The sequence below is a fragment of the Bubalus kerabau genome, chromosome 1 (assembly GCF_029407905.1).
Source record: "Bubalus kerabau isolate K-KA32 ecotype Philippines breed swamp buffalo chromosome 1, PCC_UOA_SB_1v2, whole genome shotgun sequence".
NCBI classification, from domain to species: Eukaryota; Metazoa; Chordata; class Mammalia; order Artiodactyla; family Bovidae; genus Bubalus; species Bubalus kerabau.
In genome coordinates, this window is record NC_073624.1 from 191,228,566 (window position 1) to 191,254,711 (window position 26,146).

The 26,146-nt window shown below is 39.2% G+C and overlaps 1 protein-coding gene across 6 annotated transcripts in view; it reads left to right on the forward strand.

Moving 5' to 3' along the window:
* The window catches only part of MEIKIN (meiotic kinetochore factor), a 137,109-nt gene that overhangs the window by 68,623 nt on the left and 42,340 nt on the right, over positions 1-26,146 (forward strand). For 2 of the 6 annotated variants that reach the window (XM_055548118.1, XM_055548125.1), the window contains exons 12-13: positions 3,345-3,464; positions 7,058-7,114. The exons of 2 other annotated variants lie outside the window; for them this stretch is intronic. In XM_055548118.1, coding sequence (XP_055404093.1) covers positions 3,345-3,464; positions 7,058-7,114 — 177 coding nt within the window. The remainder of the gene's footprint in view (positions 1-3,344; positions 3,465-7,057; positions 7,115-26,146) is intronic. 2 more of the 6 variants (XM_055548133.1, XM_055548140.1) reach the window with 1 other exon arrangement.

Here is a 26,146-nt window from a genome sequence, read left to right on the forward strand (position 1 = left end):
ATATATATATATATATGTATATATATATATATATATGAGAAATGTGTTTTAAAATGATTTTCCCCCTACAAAACTAATTAATTGACTATTTTGTAAATACCAACATCTTTTTTAAATTGAGCCATAATTCACATTTTTTAAAATTCACCTTGCTGAAGTATGAATTCAATGACTTTTAGTATACTCATAAGCTTGTGCAATCACTACTACAATCTAATTAAAGAACATTTTTCATCACCCCCTTAGCAGTCACTTATCATTCCTCCCATCTCATCCTCCAGCTTCTGGAAGTTACTAATCTACTTTCTATCTCTTTAAAGTTTGCTTATTGTGGCCGTTCCATATAAATTGTATCATACAGTATGTGGCTTTTTGTGTCTAACTGCTTTCACTTACCATAATGTTTTTAAGATTCATCCATGTTACAGCATTTATCAGTATTTTGTTTATTTATGGCTGAATAACATCTCATATTAAGGATATACCACATTTTATTTACTAATTCATCAGTTTATGGGTATTTGAATGAATAGCAGTGCTATGAGTGTTCATGGACAAGTCTTTGTGTGGATATATGTTTTCAGTTTTCTTGGGTGTATATCACCCCAGTCAATTTAGAACATTTTTTATCACCACACACACACACACAAAACCCATTCCTTTTAACCATTGCCATTATCACTTTATTCCTCCATCCCACTATCTGGTCCCAAGCAACCACTAATCCACTTTTTATCTCAATAGATTTCCTAGATATTTATTCACATTTAGGTGAATAAAATCATATGTAGCCTTTTGTGACTAACTTCTTTTAGTTTAGCATATTTTGAAGGTTAGTATATACCAGTACTTCTTTCCTTTTTGTGGCCTAATAATAGTAATGTATTCATGGCCATTTGAGTTGTTTCTGCCTTTGAGCTATTATTAATAATGAGGAGCTATAAACATTCAGATACAACTTTTGTGTGGATGTGTGTTTTCATTTCCCTTGAGCATATAGCTAGACGTAAAATTGCAGAGTTATATGGTGACTCTGTGGTTAATAATTAGAGGATTGATAGGCTGTTTTCCAAAGCGGTTGAACAATTTTACATTCCCAGCAGCAGTATGAGTGTCTTGATTGTCTGTATTCTTACCAACACTTTCCATCATCCATCTTTTGGCATGTGAAGTAGTATATCATTGTGATTTTGCAATAGAGCTTATTGACCTTATGTATATCTTCTTTGGAGAAATGTCTACTCAGGTCCTCTGCCATTTAAAGTTAGGCTATTAGTCTTTTTATTGTTGAGTTGTAAGTGTTATTTATATGTTCCAGATACTAGACCCTTGTCAGATAAATAATTTTCAAATGTTTTCTCCCATTTTGTAGGTAAATATTTAGTGTCTTTTAATAAATAAAAATACTTTTGAGAGCACTTAGTGGCTTGACATTTTAAGTCTACATTTTTTTTCTTTTTTTTATTGAATGAGTCTATTTGCCCTTTGGTTCATTCCATAGCTTGCTGCCACCAAATGGGTCATTTAGATTCCCCTCAATTCCAAGCTGTCATTCCTTGGCTGGCTTCCCTGAAAGGAGGCCAGTTGACTCAGGGCTTCTAAGGACTTTCATTTTCTAGGGTCACACTTTCAGGTGGCCTTCTTAACACTGTTTCAAAATACACATTGATAGGCCTGAAGTTGTTCTGTCTCCCTACGAGGAAGAGCAGCTGGGCAAGGGCACATGCCCCCAGTCCCCACCCAGCCAGTTGATAATTCATTCTAGGCACACATACGTGTGGTATAGCCGAGGTTCAGGCCAGGTTACTCTAGTCAGATCTGGCGCCTCAACATGACAGAGCTTCTTGAAATCCAAAACTAAGGAATGTGGATTGTGACTTTGGCTTTAAATATTTTGATTTTGATGTAGAAATATGTGGTAAGTTGAGAAACCTGATAATGATATCGGTATGGTGCTCTGGAACAAGGTAGAGATTTAAAAAATCTCCAGTGTACAGTGGTAGGCAAAAAGAAGGCAAAGGCAGAACACTGGGGAAGGCTAACAGTTAAGGGAAGATCAGGGAAATTAGTCCATGAGGTGTAGTTGCTGGGTAGGTGAATTTCATTTAGTGGGCACTTCAGTTCAGTTCAGTCACTCAGTCGTGTCCGACTCTTTGTGACCCCATGAACTGTAGCACGCCAGGCCTCCCTTTCTATCACCAACTCCCAGAGTTTACCCAAACTCATGCCCATTGAGTCGGTGATGCCATCTAACCATCTCATCCTCTGTCGTCCCCTTCTCCTCCTGCCCCCAATCCCTCCCAGCATCAGAGTCTTTTCAAATGAGTCAGCTCTTTGCATCAGGTGGCAAAAATACTGGAGTTTCAGCTTCAACAACAGTCCTTCCGATGAACACCCAGGACCAATTTCCCTTAGGATGGCCTGGTTGGATCTCCTTGCAGTCCAAGGGACTCTCAAGAGTCTTCTCCAACACCACAGTTCAAAAATATCAATTCTTCTGCTCTCAGCACTCTTTATAGTCCAACTCTCACATCCATACATGACTACTGGGAAAACCATAGCCTTGACTAGACGGACCTTTGTTGACAAATGTCTCTGCTTTTTAATATGCTGTCTAGATTGGTCATTGGAGAAGGCAATGGCACCCCACTCCAGTACTCTTGCCTGGAAAATCCCATGGATGGAGGAGTCTGGTGGGCTACAGTCCATGGGGTCGCTAAGAGTCAGACACGACTGAGCAACTTCACTTTCACTTTTCACTTTCATGCACTGGAGAAGGAAATGGCAACCCACTCCAGTGTTCTTGACTGGAGAGTCCCAGGGATGGGGGAGCCTGGTGGGCTGCCATCTATGGGGCTACACGGAGTCAGACACGACTGAAGCGACTTAGCAGCAGCAGGTTGGTCATAAATTTCCTTCCGAGGAGTAAGCGTCTTTTAATTTCATGGCTGCAATCACCATCTGCAGTGAACTTGGAGCCCCCCAAAATAAAGTCTGTTACTATTTCCACTGTTTTCCCATCTATTTGCCATGAAGTGATGGGACCACTTAATATGTATAAATTAAATGATACTTTAGCAAATGAAAATTCTTATTTAAAAATAATTTTAAAGCTAAAGAGCTTTGTATTATTCTTTATAGATTCATTTTCCCAGTTAAACATGCATCTTTTGAAGAGGTATTTCTAAATATCAGCAATTATATTAATTCAGATAAAATTATTCATATGTCAAGCTCACAAGAAAATCATTCAATTGAGAGAGTAGTTCAACTTTTCTTTGGTTACTTAAAAATGATTGTTTTGCAGTATTGTACTTCTACAAGAGTAATGTCTTCTTTTGTAGATTGATTTGTCCTCAGTGCAAAAAGCATCTTTTGAAGAACTATTTCCAAATGTCAGCAATTATGTTAATTCAGATGAAATTGTTCCTGTGTCAACTTTGCAAGACAATTCTTCAAATGAGGTAGTAGTTTCAAATTTTCCTTCACTTACTAAAAGAAATAATTACTTTTATACTGGATACTTTGTATATGAGATACTTTACGAGATCTGTAACTCAGTTGAGGCTAACATCATCTACATGTGGAGTCAGCTATCAGATATAATTCCAAATAAAGGATATTAGGCTGTCACTTTGCATCATCAAGACCTAGGAATATAAAAAACCCAGATGAAATAGTATTATCCTACTTGGATCCAAAACTCAGTATGTCTGTACATTGAAATTGTTGACATCAACTTAGTTGTGTTAGCAAGAATATATGGAAGTACTAATAAAATGCATAACTCTTAAGAGCCATGGCAGGGGGTGTGGGGGGATGGGAGTAAAGACAGAGGACGACTGGAAAAAGAGAGAACAGAAGCTGGGAGAGAGAGAGAAAGAGACAGAGAAAAGGGAGAGAGGGCAGACAAGAGAGACAGAAAGAATAAGACAAGAAAAGGGCAGAGAGATTAAAGAAATAAAAATGCAGAACTTAGGAATGGGTGGTAGTTTATTGTGGCTAGACCCCAGTGTGACCCTAAGGTGAAGATGGGGATGCAGATGGTGAGGAAAAAGCTAGAGATGAGATTGTAGAGATAAGTAGAGGCCAACATCAAAGATGGTCTTATAATCCTTGTTAAGGAATTTGGATTTTTCTGGAGGGGGTGCTGGTAAGAGTTTGTAAACAGGAGATATGAATGTTCTAGTATAAAGTTTATTTTGGCTCCCAGGGTGGAGAAAGGCTGAGACTAGAGGCAGCTTGAGGGATAATCTTCCAGAGAAAGGAAGAGAAAGAAAGAATATAGGATAAGAGGCTTAAGATATTTAAAAGGGTTTAAAATAGGAGTTTAGGGGAATAGAAGAACTAGGGAAACCCAAAATTATAGCCCATTGCGGAGAGCCTTGTTGAGACTGGGAACTGTTACTTAAAAAAAAAAAAAAAAAATTCTTTGTTGAGCCATGATATAATTGACATACAATGAGCTACAAATATTTAAAGTGTGCAATTTAAATTTCTTACATATATGAGCACCCTTGAAACCATCAGCACAATCAAGATAGTGAAAATATTCATCACCAAAAGTTGACATTGGTATGGTGGTGGTTTAGTCATTAAGTCATATCTGACTCTTGTGACCCATAGATGGTAGCCCACCAGATTCCTCTGTTCATGGGATTTCCCAGGAAAGAATACTGGAGTGGGTTACCATTTCTTTCTCCAGGGGATCTTCCAAACCCAGGGATTGAATCTGGGTCCCCTGTATTGCAGGCGGTCTCCTATATTGCATGTGTTTTCTTTACCACCTGAGCCACCAGGAAAGCCTGGTATTGATATACACAATCATATTTACAAAGCAGAAATAGAGACACAGACATAGAGAACAAGCCTATGGATACCAAGGGGAAAAGAGGGGAATGGGGTGAATTGGGAATTTAGGATTGACATAGATATATTAGTGATGCCATGTATAAAATAGATAACTAATGAGAACCTTCTGTATAGCCCAGGGAACTCTACTCAATGCTGTATGGTGACCTAAATGGGAAGAAAATCCAAAAAATAGAATATATCTATATATATCTGATTCACTTTGCTGTACAGTAGACACTAACACAATATTATAAAGTGACTATACTCTAACAAAAGTAAAAAAAAAAAGTTTTCCTGTATATAAGCATCTTTGAAACTACCACCACAATCAAGATAGTGAAAATATTCATCACCAGAAGTTTCCTCCTATAATATTACAATTTCTTTCTTCATGCCTCCCAAGCAACTACTTATCTAGTTACTGTCGTAACAGATTGGATTTTGGAGTCCTTCAAGAAAGAGAGAGTTGTTTTTTTTTTTAGTCTGACTTCTTTCACTCAGCATAGCTATTTTGAGATTCAGCCATATTGTTGAGTATATCAATCAGTTTCAGTTCAGTTGCTCAGTCGTGTCTGACTCTTTGTGACCCCATGGACTGCAGCACGCCAGGCATCCCCTGTCCATCACCAACTCCCAGTGTTTATTCAAACTCATATTCATTGAGTCAGTGATGCCATTCAACCATCTCATCCCCTGTTGTCCCCTTCTCCTCCCATCCTCAATCTTTCCCAGCATCAGGGTCTTTTCCAATGAGTCAGTTCTTCGCATCAGGTGACCAAAGGATTGGAGTTTCAGCTTCAGCATCAGTCCTTCCAATGAATATTCAGCAATGATTTCCTTTTGGATGGACTAGTTGGGTCTCCTTGCTGTCCAGACTCTCAATAGTCTTCTCCAACACCACAGTTCAAAAGCATCAGTTCTTTGGCGCTCAGCTTTCTTTGTAGTCCAACTCTCACATCCATACATGACTATGGGAAAAACCATAGCCTTGACTAGATGGACCTTTCTTGGCAAAGTAATGTCTCTGCTTTTTAATATGCTGTATAGGTTGGTCATAACTTTTTTTCCAAGGAGCAAGTGTCTTTTAATTTCATGGCTGCAGTCACCATCTGAAGTGATTGTGGACCCCAAATAATAAAGTCTGTCACTGTTTCTACTGTTTCCCCATCTATTTGCCATGAAGTGATGGGACCAGATGCCATGATCTGAGTTTTCTGAATGTTGAGTTTTAAGCCAACTTTTTCACTCTTCTCTTTCACTTTCATCAAGAGGCTCTTTAGTTTTTCTTCCCTTTCTGCCATAAGGGTGGTGTCATCTGCATATCTGAGGTTATTGATGTTTCTCCCGGCAATCTTGATTCCAGCTTGTGCTTCATCCAGTCCAGCATTTCTCATGATGTACTCTGCATATGAGTTAAAGAAGCAGAGTGACAGTATACAACCTTTACGTACTTCTTTCCCATTTTGGACCCAGTCTGTTGTTCCATGTCCAGTTCTAACTGTTGCTTCTTGACCTGCATACAGTTCTCAGGAAGCAGGTCAGGTGATCTGGTATCCATTTCTTGAAGAATTTTCCATATTTTGTTGTGTATCAGTTTGTTGTGTTTGAGTGTATCAATAGTTTGTTCCTTTTTATTGCTAAGTAATATTTCATTGCATGGTATAGCATAATTTATTTACCCATTCATCTATTTATGGATATTTATATTATTTAGCTGCTTAGAACATTTCAGTGAAGTATTTGTATTAACAAAGAATCTCTCCATAATCAAACTTTAGTGAGGCTATCCTGAGCTCTCTTCTAAACTAGGCCTTGACCTTGGGCTTCCATGTCCATCCTTGAATATGATTTTAGCAAGAATTCTGCTCACCAGTTTACAGAAAGTCCTCCACCTCTGATATCTGATCATTCTGGCTGCCTTTAGCATGCTGGCATATTAAGTCTAAATCAGGTCCTGGACCCAGTTTCAATGAGTGTATTGATGGGGAGGATTTTCCCTCACTTAACACAAGCAACTTCCAGGCACCAGCTGGGTATCCTAGAAAGTGAAAGTGAAAGTCGCTCATTCCTGTCTGACTCTTTGTGGCCCCTTGGGCTATACAGTCCATGGAATTCTCCAGGCCAGAATATTGGAGTGGGTCCTTTCCCTTCTCCAGGGCATCTTCCCAACCCAGGGACTGAACCCAAGTCTCCTACATTGCAGGTGGATGAAATTCAACCCAATTCTGACACTACCCAGAGACAGCAACAGATTTCACAGGTAAAGGGCTCTGTCCTACAGGAACACCTTATACTTCAGACACCAATTGCAAGCCCAGGTTGTTACCTGTGTTTCTGACAGGCTGGCTACAAGTTGGAGGTCCCATGACCTGTCTCCTGAGACTTCAGACTCCAGTCACAAGTCCTTTACTTCTAACTTACTGGCTGTAAATCAGAAGTTCTCACAACTCTCTCCTTGGGTTTGATTAATTTTCTATAGTGGCTCATAGAACTCAGAAAAACATTTTACTCACTAAATTACTGTTTTATTATAAAAGGATATGATTCAGGAACAGCCAGATAGATGAGGTGCATAGAGCAAAGTATGGTGGAAGGGTGCAGAGGGTCCATGCTTTCTCTTGGAATGCCATTCTCCCCAATCTCACCAACCAAGATGCTCTTTGAACCCTGTCCTTTTGGAATTTTATGGAGACTTCATTGCATAGGCATGATTGATTAAATCAATGGTCATTGGTGATTCATTCAACCTCTAGCTACTCTCTCCTCCCTTATGAGAAGATGTTATTGGGCCTGAAAGTCCCAATCCTCTAATTACATAGTTGGTTTCCCTCACAACTAGCTCCTATCCTAACTATAGTTCAAAAGTCACTCTATTAATGTAACAAAAGACACCTCATTTCTCTTATCACCTAGGGAGTTTCAGCTCTATGCCAGAAATGGGGGCAAAGATCAAATATATATTTCCTATCATAAATCATAGTATCTTAGATCAGTTTAGCAAGAATTTTCTTATTCTTGATGTCTCTCCTCTTAGCAGTTTTCCCATCCTCTGATGCTTTCACTGTTCATTGGCTTTAAATCCCCAGCTATCTTTGCTGTATTTGGAGTTGGACACAACCTCTCTCTGCTATTGCAATACCACTATTGCAAGTTTTGAATAAAATTTTCCTTATTGTTTTAGCAAGTGTTATAATACACATTCTTTTACAGTATGGGTGTATATTTTCTTTCCTCTTAGATAAATACCTAAAAATGGAAATTGCCAAGCTGTTTTCCAAGTAGTTATACCATCTTATATTTCTACTAGCAGTGTTTGAAACTTGTGACACTTAATATGGCCAGTCTTTTAATTTGAACCATTCTAATAGATATAAAGTGATATCGTAATGTGATTTTAATTTATATTTCCCTAAGGACTAATGATGTTAATCACTTTATCATGTACTTATTTTGGAAAAGGAAATGGCAACCCACTCCAGTATTCTTGACTGGAGAATCCTGTGGACAGAGGAGCCTGGTGGGCTGCTGTCCATAGGATTGCACAGAGTCAGACACGACTGAAGGGATTTAGCATGCATGCATGCATTGGAGAAGGAAATGGCAACCCACTCCTGTATTCTTGCCTGGAGAATCCTAGGGACAGAGGGACAGAGGAACCTGGTGGGCTGCCGTCTATGGGGTCACACAGAGTTGGACATGACTGAAGCGACTTAGCAGCAGCAGCAGCATATACTTATTTGACATCTGCATATCCTTTTTGGTGATATATCTGTTCCAATATTTTGTCTATTTAAAAAATTGATTTTCTCATTGTAGAATTTTGAGAGTTCTTTGCATGTTCTGGATGCAAATCCTTTATGAGATATATGCTTTGAAGAATATTCTTCCAGTGGGTACCTTGTCTTTTCACACTATTTCTACTGTCTTCTTAAAAACAAACAAACAAACAAACAAACAAAACCTTAATGTAGTATATTTTACATTTAATAAAATTTACCCATTTAAAGTTTTACAATTAAATGATTTTTTTGCAAATTTAGAGAGTTTAAGCATCACCATATGTCAGTTTTAGAACATTTTTTACCCACAATAAGATCCCTTATGCCCATTTACACTTAAACCCTGTTCTCAGCCCCAGGCAAATACTGATCTACTTTATGTCTCTCAAGTTTCCTTTTCTGGGCATTTCATATAAGTGGAATCATATAATATGTAATTACTTGTGAAATAGTTTGAAGAACATAAATTTTTAACTTTGATGAAATCCAACTTGTCAGTTTGTTATTGGGATATGCCTTTGTTGTCATATCTGAGAAATCTTTGCCTAACCCAGGGTCACAAAGGTCTTCTGTGGTTTCTTCTAGAAGTTTCATAATTTAAAGTTTTACATTTTTGCCTATGAGTTAATTTTATTAAATAATGTAGGATATGGATTCAAGTTCCTTTTTTGGCATATTGACATTCAGTTATTCTAGCACCATTTGTGAAAATGCTGTCCTTTCTTCACTATATTGCCTTTGCACCTTTGCTGAAAAAAAAGTTATCCATATATATGTATGGGTTTCTGTCTGGATTCTCTATATCGTTTCATTCATCTACTTGTCTGTCTTTATACTGGTACCATGCAGTATTGAATAATGTGGCACTATAGTAATTCTTGATATCAGATAGTATTAGCTCTCTGACTTTGTTATTCTTTTTCAGTTGGTTTGGCTTTTAGGTCCTTTGCACTTGTATATGAATTTTAGGATCAGCTTGTCAATTTTTACAAAAAAAACCAAGAAACTCTAATGGGATTTTGATTTGGATTGCATTGAATCTATAGGTTAATTTGAGGATAATTGACATCATAACAAGATTGAGTTTCCTATCTTTAGAAAAAAGGGCATCTGTCCATTTTATTTAGGTCTTCTTTAATACCTTAAAATTTTTACTGTACAGGTCATTATTCCCACCTGATGTCATTATTTCTCACCTAATTTTAATATTTCATATTTTTATGCTGCTGCTGCTAAATTGCTTCAGTCATGTCCGACTCTGTGCGACCCCATAGACGGCAGCCCACTAGGCTCCCCTGTCCCTGGGATTCTCCAGGCAAGAACACTGGAGTGGGTTGCCATTTCCTTCTCCAACGCATGAAAGTGAAAAGTGAAAGTAAAGTCACTCAGTCGTGTCCAACTCTGTGCGACCCCATAGACAGCAGCCCACCAGGCTCCTCTGTCCATGGGATTTTCCCGGCAAGAGTACTGGAGTGGGGTGCCATTGCCTTCTCTGATTTTTATGCTATTAATTTCTATTTCTCACTATTCATTGCTAGCATATAGAGATATACCTTTTTAAAAAATGATTCCTTTTTTATTTTTTTAACTTTTTATTTTGTATTGGGGTGTAGCTGATTAATAATGTTGTGATAGCTTCAAGTGAAGAGTGAAGGGACTCAGCCATACATATACATGTATCCATTCTCTCCCCAAATTCCCCTCCCATCCAACTGATTCCTTTTTTAAAAAAATTATGTATTTTTGTTTGCACTGGGTCTTTGTTGCTGCCCAGGTTTTTTCTAGTTGCAATGAGTGGTGTCTACTCTTTGTTGAAGTGCACATACTTCTCATCACAAAGACTTCTCTTCTTACAGACACAGGTCTTAGGGATGTGGGCTTCAGTGGCTGCAGCATGCGGGCTCAGTAGTTGTGGCTTGAAGGCTCTAGAGCATGGTCTCAAAAATTGTGGCACATGGGCTTGAGTTGCTCTGTGCTCTGAGTACTGAGCTTGAGTTGCTCAGTTGCTCTGAGACATGTGGAATCTTCCTGGACCAGGGATCGAACCCCTGTCCCTTGCATTGGCAGGCAAATTCTTGTCCACTGTACCACCAAGAAGAAGTCCAATAAATATACCTTTTTGTTTGTTGATCTTTATATTAGTCTTCTTGGACTACCATACAAAATACAATAGACTAGGGGGATTAAACAACAGAATTTTATTTTTTCAAAGTTTTAGAGGCCAGGAAGTCCACGACCAAAGTGCTGGCCTATTCATTACCTGGTAGGGCTCTTTTCTTGTCTTGTAGGTGACCACCATCTTGCTATGACTTCACATGACCTTTTCTCTCCACGCAAAGAAAGAGTGGGCTCTGGTGTTTCTTTCTTTTCTTATGAGGGCACCAGATCTCTCAGATTGGGCCTCACCTTTATGAACTCATATCACCCTCTCATAGGCTCTATCTCCAAATACAATCTCATTGAGGGTTATGACTTGAACATATAAACTTTGGAGGGACACACTCATTTCATAATAAAGATACTGTAAACTTGCTATTCTTAATTATTAGCTCTAGTAGTATTTCCCCCTAAAGTTTCTGTTTGACCATAGGCAATTACATCATCTGTGAATAAAAACAGTTGTGCTTCTTTCTTTCCAGTATGGATGCCTTTTGTTTTTTCTTACATAATTGCACTGATTCCATCCTCCTGTACAATGTTGAAAGAGATCCGTAAAGAGAGCAGACATGCTTGCCTTGTTTCTATATTTTGATGAAAAGCGTTTAGTAATTCGCTCTTAAGTATGATATTATCTGTAGGTTTTCTATATATTTTCTCTTAGTTTGGGAAAGTTACCTTCTATTCCTAATATGTTTGAGAGAGTTTATCAGAAATAGATGCTGCTGCTGCTGCTGCTAAGTCCCTTCAGTCGTGTCCGATTCTGTGTGACCCCGTAGACGGCAGCCCACCAGGCTCCCCCGTCCCTGGGATTCTCCAGGCAAGAACACTGGAGTGGGTTGCCATTTCCTTCTTCAATGCATGAAAGTGAAAAGTGAAAGTGAAGTTGCTCAGCCATGTCCGACTCTTAGCTAGATTTTGCCAAATGTAGCTTTTGTGTCTGTTAAGGTGATCGTAGGGTTTTACTTTTTCAGTTTGTTAATATGGTGAATTGATGATTGTAAATTGAATATAATGATTGATGTTCTAGTGTTGCAAACCAACTCTGCATCGTGAAGTAAACCCTATTTGGTTGTAATGTATTTTTCTTTTTACATATTGTTGGATTTGATTTGCTTCAATTTTTGCATCAGTGTTCATGAGGGTCTGTAGTTTTCTTTTAAAGTGTATGTAGCGTTGAAATGTGCATATTATCATATGTGAAGTGGATTGCCAATCCAGGTTCGATGCATGAGACAGGGTGCTCAGGGCTGGTACACTGGGATGACCCTGGGGGACGGAATGGGGAAGGAGGTGGGAGGGGGATTCTGGATGGGGAACATATGTGTGCCCGTGGCTGATTCATGTGGATGTTTGGCAAAAACCACTACAATATTGTAAAGTAATTAGCTTCCAATTAAAATAAATAAATTGATTAAAAAAAATAAAGTGTATGTCTGGGTTTGGTATCAGAGTAACGAATAAGCTCATAAAACAAGTTGGGAAGTATTTCTTCCTCTTCAATTTTCTGGAGAAGAGATAGTATTATTTCTGCCTTGAATTATTTTGTTGGGTGGAATTCACTATTGAAGCCATATAGGCCTGGAATTTTCTTTGTTGAAAAGAAATGTTACAATTACTACCTTTTTCTGGAGGAGGGCATGGTTACCCTCTCTAGTATTCTTGCCTGGAGAATCCCATGGACAGAAGAGCCTGGCGGGCTACAGTCCATAGGGTCACAAAGGGTCAGACACAACTAAAGCGACTTAGCATGTATAACCTCTTTAGGGCTATTCAACTTATCTCTTTCTTCTTGAGAAAACTTTGGTAGTTTGTGTATTTCAAGGAATTTGTCCATTTCCTGTAAATTTATTGTCAAGTATTTATAATATTCTCCTATTATTGGTTAATATATGGGCATCTGTAGTGATAGGAGAAGGCAATGGCACCCCACTCCAGTACTCTTGCCTGGAAAATCCCATGGACAGAGAAGCCTGGTAGGCTGCAGTCCATGGGGTCGCTAAGAGTCAGACATGACTGAGTGACTTCACTTTCACTTCTCACTTTCATGCATTGGAGAAGGAAATGGCAACCCACTCCAGTGTTCTTGCCTGGAGAATCCCAGGGACGGGGGAGCCTGGTGGGCTGCCGTCTATGGGGTTGCACAGAGTCGGACACGACTGAAGCGACTTAGCAGCAGCAGCAGCAGTAGTGATATAATCTTTCTCGTTCCTGGTATTGATAATTTATGTCTTCTCTCTCCTTTTTCTGAGCAATCTGGTTTCTGCTCTGATGTTATTTTTTTTAGTCTGCTTAGTTTAGGTTTAATTAGCTCTTCTTTTTTTATTTTTTTATTTTATTTTATTTTTTAACTTTACAATATTGTATTGGTTAAGGTGAAAGCTGAGGTCATTGATATGAGACCTTTCTTCTTTTCTAATATAGTAGTTTTAATGCTGGGCTTGCCTGGTAGCTCAGCTGGTAAAGAAACCACCTGCAATGCAGGAGACCCCAGTTCAATTCCTGGATTGGGAAGATCCCCTGCAGAAGGGACAGGCTACCCACTCCATTATTCATGGGCTTCCCTATGACTCAAGTGGGAAAGGACCCACCTTTCAATGCAGGAGACCTGGGTTCGATCCCTGGGTTGGGAATATTCCCTGGAGGAGGGCATGGCAACCCACCACTCCAGTGTTCTTGCATGGAGATTGCCCATGGACAGAGGAGCCTAGCAGACTACAGTCCATGGGGTTGCAAAGAGTTGGACATGACCGAGCTACTAAGCACAGCACAGTTTACTTCAACTATACATTTACTTCAACTACTGCTCAGATGCATCCCACAAGTTTTGACACAATGTGTTATCATTTTCATGCAGTTCAAATACTTCCCATTTTCCCTATGTATTTATTCTTTCATCCTTGGGCCATTTAAAAGTGTGCTATTATATAAGTTGGAGAAGGCAATGGCACCCCACTCCAGTACTCTTGCCTAGAAAAATCCCATGGACGGAGGAGCCTGGAGGGCTGCAGTCCATGGGGTCGCTGAGGGTCGGACACGACTGAGCGACTTCACTTTCACTTTTCACTTTCATGCATTGGAGAAGGAAATGGCAACCCACTCCAGTGTTCTTGCCTGGAGAATCCCAGGGATGGGGGAACCTGGTGGGCTGCCGTCTCTGGGGTCGCACAGAGTCGGACACGACTAAAGCGACTTAGCAGCAGCAGCAGCAGCATTATATAAGTATCTGAAAAATTTCCAGAGATATTTCTGTTACAGATTTCTAATTTCATTCCATGGTGATCTGAGACTATACTGTATATGCCTAGATTCCTTTTAAATTTGTTGTTTTTTTTCAGTTGCTAAATCATGTCCAACTCTGCAACCCCATGGACTGCAGCACATCAGGCTTCCCTGTCCTTCACCATCTCCCAGAATTTGTTCAAACTCATGTCCATTCAATCAGTGATGCCATCCAACCATCTCATCCTCTGTCACCCACTTCTCCTCCTGCCCTCAATCCTTCCCAGCATCAGGGTCTTTTCCAATGAGGCAGCTCTTTGCATCAGGTGGCCAAAGTATTGGAGCTTCTGTTTCAGCATCAGTCCTTCCAGTGAATATACAGGGTTGATTTCCTTTAGGATTGACTAGTTTGATCTCCTTGCTGTTCAAGAGACTCTCAAGAATCTTTTCCAGCACCACAGTTCAAAAGCATGAGTTTTTGGGTGCTTAGCCTCCAGTGTTCTTGCCTGGAGAATCCCAGGGACGGCGGAGCCTGATGGGCTGCCTGCCGTCTATGGGGTCGCTTTATGACTGAAACAACTTAGCAGCAGCAGCCTCCTTTATGGTCCAAATCTCACATCTGTACATGACTATTGGAAAAATCATAGCTTTGACTAGATGGACCTTTGTCAGCAAAGTGGCATCTCTATTTTTAATATACTGTATAGGTTTGTCATAGGTTTTCTTCCAAGGTGCAAGCATCTTTTAATTTCATGGCTGCAGTCTCCATCCACAGTGATTTTGGAGCCCAGAGAATAAAATCTGTCACTATTTCTATTTTTTCCCCATCTGTTTGCCATAAAGTGTTGAGATATGTTTTATAACCCATATGGCTTATTTTGGTGAATGTTCTGTGTATGTGAGAATCATGTGTATTCTGCCTTTGTTGGGTAAAGTGGTCTATAAATGTCAATCAGTCGGGTTTATTGGTAGTGATGTTCAAGTAGACTATATCCTTGCTAATTTTTTGCCTACTTGGTCTATTGATTATTAAGAGATATTGAAATCTCTTACTGTAATGGCAGATTTGTCTCTTTCTCCTTTTAGTCCTATCCTTTTTTGTTTCACATATAAAATATGTGAATATTTTTATATATGAAAAATGTTTTATATGTGAAACAAAACCTCTGTTACTAGATGTATAAACATTTAAGAGTGGTTAGGATTGTTATATCCTCTTGATTAATTCATCCTGTTTATCATGAAAGGCCTTATTTATCCCTGGTAATATTCTTTGCATAGAAATCTCCTTTGTCTGATGTTAATATAGCTACTCTAGCTTTCTTTTGACTGTTGTTAGCATGGTGTATATTTTTGTATCCTTTTACTTTAAAATTTGTTTTAGAAAAGTTTTAGTTTTGGAGCAAAATTGAGAGGAAAATTCAGTGAACTCTCATATCTTCACTACTCTCACACATGCATAGCCATAATTATTATCAATATCATTCATCAGAATGTACATTTTTAAATCAAGAATGAGCCCGCATTAACATATCATAATCATCCAAAGTCCATAGTTTAAATTAGACTTCATATAGTCTACTTTTGCCTTCAATCTTTCCCAACATCACACTCTTCTCCAATGAGTCAGCCTTTCACATCAGGTGGCCAAAGTATTGGAGCTTCAGCTTCAGCAACAGTACTTCCAATGAATATTCAGGGTTCATTTCCTTCAGTATTGACTGATTTGATCTCCCTGTGGTCTAAGGGACTCTCAAGAGTCTTCTCCAGTACCACAATTTGAAAGCATCAATTCTTTGGCATTCAGCTCTCTTTATGGTCATTCAACTCTCACATTCGTACAGACTACTGGAAAAACCATAGCTTTGACTATACAGACCTTTGTCTGCAAAGTGATATCTCTGCTTTTTAATATATTGTCTAGGTTTGTTATAGCTTTCCTCCCAAGGAGCAAGCATCTTTTAATTTCATGGCTGCAAAAAGAATTTTATTGCAAAAAACTGACAAAACAATTGTAATAGTAACATCAAAGGTCACTGATCACCATAACAAATATAATAATAATGAAAGCATTTGAAAAATGTGTGATTTACCAAAATGTGACACACAGACATCAAGTGAGCAAATGCTATTGGATAATGGTGCCAACAGGCTTGCTAAACAGAGGGTTGCCACAAAACTTCAACTTATAAAAAAAAAATTTATATATAGTGCTAGCAAAATGCAGTAAAGCAGAGGGTAATAAAAATAGGTATATCTGTAATTATAATATCAGAGATAATCATGATGGTGTGATCACTCACCTAGAGCCAGACATCCTGGAATGTGAAGTCAAGTGGGCCTTAGACAGCATCACTACAAACAAAGCTAGTGGAGGTGATGGAATTCCAGTTGAGCTATTTCAAATCCTGGGAGATGATGCTGTGAAAGTGCTACACTCAATATGCCAGCAAATTTGGAAAACTCAGCAGTGGCCACAGGACTGGAAAAGGTCAGTTTTCATTTCAATCCCAAAGAAAGGCAATGCCAAAGAATGCTCAAACTTTACTGCACAATTGCACTCAACTCACATGCTAGTAAAGTAATGCTCAAAATTCTCCAAGCCAGGCTTCAGCAATACATGAACTGTGAACTTCCAGATATTCAAGCTGGTTTTAGAAAAGGCAGAGGAACCAGAGATCAAATTGCCAACGTCTACTGGATCATCGAAAAAGCAAGAGAGTTCCAGAAAAACATCTATTTCTGCTTTATTGACTATGCCAAAGCCTTTGACTGTGTATATCACAATAAACTATGGAAAATTCTGAAAGAGATGGAAATACGAGACGACCTGACCTGCTTCTTGAGAAACCTGTATGCAGGTCAGGAAGCAACAGTTAGAACTGGACATGGAACAACAGACTGGTTACAATTAGGAAAAGGAGTACGTCAAAGCTGTATATTGTTATCCTGCTTATTTAACTTATATGCAGAGTACATCATGAGAAATGCTGGGCTGGAAGAAGCACAAGCTGGAATTAAGCTTGCCGGGAGAAATATCAATAACCTCAGATGTGCAGATGACACCACCCTTACGGCACAAAGTGAAGAGGAACTAAAAAGCCTCTTGATGAAAGTGAAAGAGGTGAGTGAAAAAGTTGGCTTAAAGCTCAACATTCAGAAAACTAAGATCATGGCATCTGGTCCCATCACTTCATGGGAAATAGATGGGGAAACAGTGGAAACCGTGTCAGACTTAATTTATTTGGGCTCCAAAATCACTGCAGATGGTGACTACAGCCATGAAATTAAAAGACGCTTACTCCTTGGAAGGAAAGTTATGACCAACCTAGATAGCATATTCAAAAGCACAGACATCACTTTGCCAACAAAGGTCCGTCTAGTCAAGGCTATGGTTTTTCCAGTGGTCATGTATGGATATGAGAGTTGGACTGTGAAGAAAGCTGAGCGCCAAAGAATTGATGCTTTTGAACTGTGGTGTTGGAGAAGACTCTTGAGAGTTCCTTGGACTGCAAGGAGATCCAACCAGTCCATCCTAAAGGAGATCAGTCCTGGGTGTTCATTGGAGGACTGATGCTGAGGCTGAAACTCCAATACTTGGCCACCTCATGCTAAGAGTTGACTCATTGGAAAAGACTCTGATGCTGGGAGAGATTGGGGGCAGGAGGAGAAGGGGACGACAGAGGATGAGATAGCTGGATGGCATCATTGACTCCATGGTCATGAGTTTGGGTAGACTCCAGGAGTTGGTGATGAACAGGGAGGCCTGGCGTGCTGTGATTCAAGGGGTTGCAGAGTCGGACACTACTGAGTGACTGAACTTAACTGATAGGGTATTTTCAGTGCCTTAAATAACCTCTTGTCCTACCTATTCATCTCCCCTCATGTACCGCTGACAGCCATTGATCTTTTAATTATCTCCACAGTTTTGCCTTTTCCAAAATGTCATATAGTTGCAATCACACAGTATGTAGCCTTTCTGTTTGGCTCCTTTCACTTGTTAGTGTGTATTTCAGGTTCCTCCATGTCTTTTCTAGGCTTAATATTTCATTTCTTTTTAGGGCTGAATAATATCCCATTGTCTGGATGTTTACCCACTCACCTGTGGAAAGACATCTTGATAACTTCCAGGTTTTGGCAATTAAGAATAAAGCTACTTTTAGAAAACTACAGGCCAATATCACTGACGAACATAGAGGCAAAAATCCTTAACAAAATTCTAGCAAACAGAATCCAACAACACATTAAAAAGATCATACATCATGACCAAGTGGGCTTTATCCCAGGGGTGCAAGGATTCTTCAATATCCACAAATCAATCAATGTATTGCACCACATTAACAAATTGAAAAATATAAACCATATGATTATATCAATAGATGCAGAGAAAGCCTTTGACAATATTCAACATCCATTTATGATAAAAAAACCCTCCAGAAAGCAGGACTAGAAGGAACATACCTCAACATAATAAAAGCTATATATGACAAACCCGCAGCAAACATTACCCTCAATGGTGAAAAATTGAAAGCATTTCCCCTAAAGTCAGGAACAAGACAAGGGTGCCCATTCTCACCATTACTATTCAACATAGTTTTGGAAGTTTTGGCCACAGCAATCAGAGCAGGAAAAAGAAAAGGAATCCAGATTGGAAAAGAAGAAGTAAAACTCTCAGTTTGCAGATGACATGATCCTCTACATAGAAAACCCTACAGACTCCACCAGAAAATTACTAATCAATGAATATAGTAAAGTTGTAGGATATAAAATTAACACACACAAATCCCTTGCATTCCTATACACTAATAATGAGAAAATAGAAAGAGAAATTAAGGAAACAATTCCATTCACCATTGCAACGAAAAGAATAAAATAGTTAGGAATATATCTACCTAAAGAAACAAAAGACCTATATATAGAAAACTATAAAACACTGGTGAAAGAAATCAAAGAGGACACAAATAGATGGAGAAATATACCGTGTTCATGGATCGGAAGAATCAATATAGTGAAAATGAGTATACTACCCAAAGCAATCTATATAATCAATGTGATCCCTATCAGGCTACCAACAGTATTTTTCAGAGAACTAGAACAAATAATTTCACAATTTGTATGGGTATACAAAAAACCTTGAATAGCCAAAGCAATCTTGAGAAAGAAGAATGGAACTGGAGGAATCAGCCTGCCTGACTTCAGGCTCTACTACAAAGCCACAGTCATCGAGACAGTATGGTACTGGCACAAAGACAGAAATGTAGATCAATGGAACAAAATAGAAAGCCCGGAGATAAATCCACGCAGCTATGGACGCCTTATCTTTGACAAAGGAGGCAAGAATATACAATGGAGAAAAGACAATCTCTTTAACAAGTGGTGCTGGGAAAACTTGTCAACCACTTGTAAAAGAATGAAACTAGAACACTTTCTGACACCATACAAAAAATAAACTCAAAATAGATTAAAGATATAAATGTAAGACCTGAAACTATAAAATTCCTAGAGGAGAACGTAGGCAAAACACTCTCTGACTTAAATCACAGCAGGATCCTCTGTGACCCATCTCACAGAATATTGGAAATAAAAGCAAAAATAAACAAATGGGACCTAATTAAAATTAAAAGCTTCTGTACAACAAAGGAAACTATAAGCAAGGTGAAAAGACAGCCTTCAAAATGGGAGAAAATAACAGCAAATGAAGCAACTGACAAAGAATTAATCTCAAAAATATACAGGCAACTCCTGCAGCTCAATTCCAGAAAAATAAATGACCCAATCGAAAAGTGGGCCAAAGAATTAAACAGACATTTCTCCAAAGAATACATACAGATGTTTAACAAACACATGAAAAGATACTCAACATCACTCATTATCAGAGAAATGCAAATCAAAACCACAATGAGGTACCATTTCACGCCAGTCAGAATGGCTGTGATCCAAAAGTCTACAAGCAATAAATGCTGGAGAGGGTGTGAAGAAAAGGGAAGCCTCTTACACTGTTGGTGGGAATGCGAACTAGTACAGCCACTATGGAGAACAGTGTGGAGATTCCTTAAAAAACTGGAAATAGAACTGCCGTATGACCCAGCAATCCCACTGCTGGGCATACACACTGAGGAAACCAGAAGGGAAAGAGACACGTGAACCCCAATGTTCATCGCAGCACTGTTTATAATAGCCAGGACATGGAAGCAACCTAGATGTCCATCAGCAGATGAATGGATAATAAAGCTGTGGTACATATACAGAATGGAATATTACTCAGCCATTAAAAAGAATACATTTGAATCAGTTCTAATGAGGTGGATAAAACTGGAGCCTATTATACAGAGTGAAGTAAGCCAGAAAGAAAAACACCAATACAGTATGCTGCTAAGTCGCTTCAGTCGTGTCCGACTCTGTGCGACCCCATAGATGGCAGCCCACCAGGCTCCCCTGTCCCTGGGATTCTCCAGGAAAGAACACTGGAGTGGATTGCCATTTCCTTCTCCAATGCATGAAAGTGAAAAGTGAAAGTGAAGTCGCTCAGTCGTGTCCAACTCCTAGCAACCCCATGGACTGCAGCCTACCAGGCTCCTCCGTCTATGGGATTTTCCAGGCAAGAGTACTGGAGTGGGGTGCCATTGCCTTCTCCAATACAGTATACTAATGCATATATATGGAATTCAGAAAGAAGGTAGTGATAACCCTTTATGTGAGACAGCAAAAGAGACACAGATGTATTGAACAGTTTTTTGGAGTCTGTGAGAGAGGGCGAGGGTGGGATGATATAGGAGAATGGCATTGAAAAATGTAAAATATCATATGTGAAATGACTCGTCAGTCCAGATTTGATGCATGATACAGGGTGCTTGAGGCTGGTGCACTGGGATGACCCAGAGGAATGGGATGGGGAGGGAGGTGAGAGGGAGGTTCAGGATTGGGAACACATGCACACTCATGGCAGATTCAAGTCAATGTATGGCAAAACCAATACAATATTTTAAAGTAAAATAAATAAATAAATAAATAAAAACGAATAATGCTTCTTTTAATATACATGTGCAGGTTGTTAAAATTAATTTATTTTTTACTGCTCTGGGTCTTAGTGCAGCATGTGGATTCTTCAGTCTTCATTGTGGTATGAAGGATCTTTAGTTGCAGCATGTGGGATCTGTAGTTGTGGCAATGGGATTTATTTATTTAAAATTAATTTATTTATTTTAATTGGAGGCTAATTACTTTATAATATTGTAGTGGTTTTTGGCATACATTGCCATACATTGAACTGAACTGAACTGATAGGTTTTGGGTTGTTGTGTTTTCATTTTCATTCGTTTCTATGCATATTTTGATTTTGTTTTTGATTTCTTCTGTGATTTGTTGGTTATTCAGCACCATGTTGTTCAGCCTCTATATGTTGGAATTTTTAATAGTTTTTCTCCTGTAATTGACATCTAATCTTACTCTACTGTGGTCAGAAAAGATGCTTGGAATGGTTTAATTATTTTTTTTAATTTATCAAGGCTAGATTTATGTTCCAGGATGTGATCTATCCTGGAGAATGTTCCATGTGCACTTTAGAAAAAGGTAAAATTCATTGTTTTGGGGTGAAATGTCCTATAGATATCAATTAGGTCTAACTGGTCCATTGTATCATTTAAAGTTTGTGTTTCCTTGCTAATTTTCTGTTTAGTTGATCTATCCATAGGTGTGAGTGGGATAGTAAAGTCTCCCACTATTATTGTGTTACTGTTAATTTCCCCTTTCATACTTGTTAGCTTTTGCCTTACATATTGCAGTGCTCTTATGTTGGGTGCATATATATTTATAATTGTTATATCTTCTTCTTGGATTGATCCTTTGATCATTATGTAGAGTCCTTCTTTGTCTCTTTTCACAGCCTTTATTTCAAAGTCTATTTTATCTGATAGGAGTATTGCTACTCCTGTTTTCTTTTAGTCTTCATGTCTAGCCCTTCACTTTCAGTCTGTATGTGTCCCTTCTTTTGAGGTGGGTCTCTTGTAGGCAGCATATATAGGGGTCTTGTTTTTGTATCCATTTAGCCAGTCTTTGTCTTTTGGTTGGGGCATTCAACCCATTTACATTTAAGGTAATCATTGATAAGTATGATCCCATTGCCATTTACTTTGTTGTTTTGGGTTCAAGTTTATACACCTTTTCTGTGTTTCCTGTCTAGAGAAGATCCTTTAGCATTTGTTGAGAGCTGGTTTGGTGGTGCCGAATTCTCTGAGCTTTTGCTTGTCTGTAATGCTTTTGATTTCTCCGTCATATTTGAATGAGATCCTTGCTGGGTACAGTAATCTGGGTTGTAGGTTTTTCTCTTTCATCACTTTAAGTATGTCCTGCCATTCCCTTCTGGACTGGAGAGTTTCTGTTGAAAGATCAGCTGTTATGGGAATGACCTTGTGTGTTATTTGTTGTTTTTCCCTTGCTGCTTTTAATATTTATTTTTGTGTTTGATCTTCATTAATTTGATTATATGTGTCTTGGGTTGTTTTCTTTGGGATTGGAATGAAAACTGACCTTTTCCAGTCTTGTGGCCACTGCTGAGTTTTCCAAATTTGCTGGCATATTGAGTGCAGCACTTTCACAGCATCATCTTTCAGGATTTGAAATAGCTCAACTGGAATTCCATCACCTCCACTAGCTTTGTTCATAGTGATGCTTCCTAAGACCCACTTGACTTCAGATTCCAGGATGTCTGACTCTAGGTGAGTGATCAAAGCATCATGATTATCTTGGTCATGGAGATCTTTTTTGTACAGTTTTTCTGTGTATTCTTTCCACCTCTTCTTAATATCTTCTGCTTCTGTTAGGTCCATACCACTTCTGTCCTTTATCGAGCCCATCTTTGCATGAAATGTTCCCTTGGTATCTCTAATTTTCTTAAAGAGATCTCTAGTCTTTCCCATTCTGTTGTTCTCCTCTATTTCTTTGCATTGATCGCTGAGGAAGGCTTTATTATCTCTCCGTGCTATTCTTTGCAACTCCGCATTCAGATGCTTATATCTTTCCTTTTCTCCTTTGCTTTTCACTTCTCTTCTTTTCACTGCTATTTGTAAGGCCTTCCCAGACAGCCATTTTGCTTTTTTTGCATTTCTTTTCCATGGGGATGGTCTTGATCCCTGTCTCCTGTACAATGTCACGAACCTCAGTCCATACTTCATCAGGCACTCTATCGATCAGATCTAGTCCCTTAAATCTATTTCTCACTTCCACTGTATAGTCATAAGGGATTTGATTTAGGTCATACCTGAATGGTCTAGTGGTTTCCCCTACTTTCTTCAATTTAAGTCTGAATTTGGCAATAAGGAGTTCATGGTCTGAGCCACAGTCAGCTCCTGGTCTTGTTTTTGCTAACTGTATAGAGCTTCTCCATCTTTGGCTGCAAAGAATATAATCAATCTGATTTCAGTGTTGACCATCTGGTGATGTCCATGTATAGAGTCTTCTCTTGTATTGTTGTAAGAGGGTGTTTGCTATGACCAGTGAGTTCTCTTGACAAAATTCTATTAGCCTTTGCCCTGCTTCATTCGTTACTCCAAGGCCAAATTTGCCTGTTACTCCAGGTGTTTCTTGACTCCCTACTTTGAATTCCAGTCCCCTATAATGAAAAGGACATCTTTTTGGGTGTTAGTTGTAAAATATCTTGTAGGTCTTCATAGAACCGTTCAACTTCAGCTTCTTCAGAGTTACTGGTTGGGGTGTAGGCTTGGATTACTGAGATATTGAATGGTCTGCCTTGGAAACGAACAGAGATCATTCTGTCGTTTTTGAGATTGCATCCAAGTACTGCATTTCGGACTCTTTTGTTGACCATGATGGCTACTCCATTTCTTCTAAGGTATTCCTGCCTGCAGTAGTAGATATAATGGTCATCTGAGTTAAATTCACCCATTCCAGTCCATTTTAGTTGACTGATTCCTAGAATGTCGATGTTCACTCTTGCCATCTCCTGTTTGACCACTTTAATTTGCCTTGATTCATGGACCTAACATTCCAGGTTCCTATGCAATATTATTCTTTACAGCTTTGGACCTTGCTTCTATCACCAGTCACATCCACACTGGGTATTGTTTTTTTGCACTCATCTCACACGCTAGTAAAGTAATGCTCAAAATTCTCCAAGCCAGGCTTCAGCAATACGTGAACCGGGAACTTCCAGATGTTCAAGCTGGTTTTAGAAAAGGCAGAGGAACCAGAGATCAAATTTCCAACATCTACTGGATCATTGAAAAAGCAAGAGAATTCCAGAAAAACATCTATTTCTGCTTTATTGACTATGCCAAAGCCTTTGACTGTGTGGATCACAATAAACTGTGGAAAATTCTGAAGGAGATGGGAATACCAGACCACCTGACCTGCCTCTTGAGAAACCTGTATGCAGGTCAGGAAGCAACAGTTAGAACTGGACATGGAAAACAGACTGGTTCCAAATAGGAAAAGGAATACGTCAAGGCTGTATATTGTCACCCTGCTTATTTAACTTATATGCAGAGTACATCATGAGAAACGCTGGACTGGAAGAAACACAAGCTGGAATTAAGCTTGCCAGGAGAAATATCAATAACCTCAAATATGCAGATGACACCACCCTTATGGCAGAAAGTGAAGAGGAACTAAAAAGCCTTTGATGAACATGAAGGAGGAGAGTGAAAAAGTTGGCTTAAAGCTAACATTCAGAAAACTAAGATCATGGCATCTGGTCCCATCACTTCATGGGAAATAGATGGGGAAACAGTGGAAACAGTGTCAGACTTTATTTTTTGGGGCTCCAGAATCACTGCAGATGGTGATTGCAGCCATGAAATTAAAAGATGCTTACTCCTTGGAAGGAAAGTTATGACCAACCTAGACAACATATTCAAAAGCAGAGATGTTACTTTGCCAACAAAGGTCCATCTAGTCAAGGCTATGGTTTTTCCTGTGGTCATGTATGGATGTGAGAGTTGGACTCTAAAGAAAGGTGAGCACCGAAGAATTGATGCTTTTGAACTGTGGTGTTGGAGAAGACTTTTGAGAGTCCCTTGGTCTGCAAGGAGATCCAACCAGTCCATTCTGAAGGAGATCAGCCCTGGGATTTCTTTGGATGGAATGATGCTAAAGCTGAAACTCCAGTACTTTGGCCACCTCATGCGAAGAGTTGACTCATTGGAAAAGACTCTGATGCTGGGAGGAATTGGGGGCAGAAGGAGAAGGGGACAACAGAGGATGAGATGGCTGGATGGCATCACTAACTCGATGGATGTGAGTGAGTGAACTCCGGGAGTTGGTGATGGACAGGGAGGCCTGGCATGCCGCGATTCATGGGGTCGCAAAGAGTCGGACACGACTGACCGACTGGACTGAACCGAACTGAACTGGGGTGTTTTGCCTTGGGTTTATCCTGTTTGGAACTGTCTGGGTTTCTTGGACTTGGGTGGCTATTTCCTTCGCCATTTTAGGGAAGTTTTCAACTATTATCTCCTCAAGTATTTTCTCATGGCCTTTCTTTTTGTCTTCTTCTTCTGGGACTCCTATGATTTGAAATTTGGCACATTTAACATTGTCCCGGAGGTCTCTGAGGTTGTCCTCATTTCTTTTAATTCTTTTTTCTTTGTTCCTCTCTGCTTCATTTATTTCCACCATTCTATCTTCCACCTCACTTTTCCTATCTTCTGCCTCAGTTATTCTACTGTTGATTCCCTGCAAAGTGTTTTTGATCTCAGTTATTGCATTATTCATTATTGATTGACTCTTTTTTATTTCTTCTAGGTCCTTGTTAAACATTTCTTGCATCTTCTCAATCCTTGTCTCCAGACTATTTATCCATAACTCCATTTTGTTTTCAAGATTTTGGATCATTTTTTACTATCATTATTCTGAATTCTTTGTCCAGTAGACTCCCTATCTCCTCCTCTTTTGTTTGGTTTGCTGGGCACTTACGTTCCTTTACCTGCTCAGTATTTCTCTGCCTTTTCATCTTCTTTAGATTGCTGTGTTTGGGGTGGCCTTTCTGTATGCTGGAAGTGTGTGGTTCCTCTTTATTGTGGAGGTTCCTTCCTGTGGGTGGGGTTGGGTGAGTGGCTTGTCAAGGTTTCCTGGTTAGGAAAGCTTGTGTCGGTGTTTGGTGGGTGGAGCTGTATCTCTTC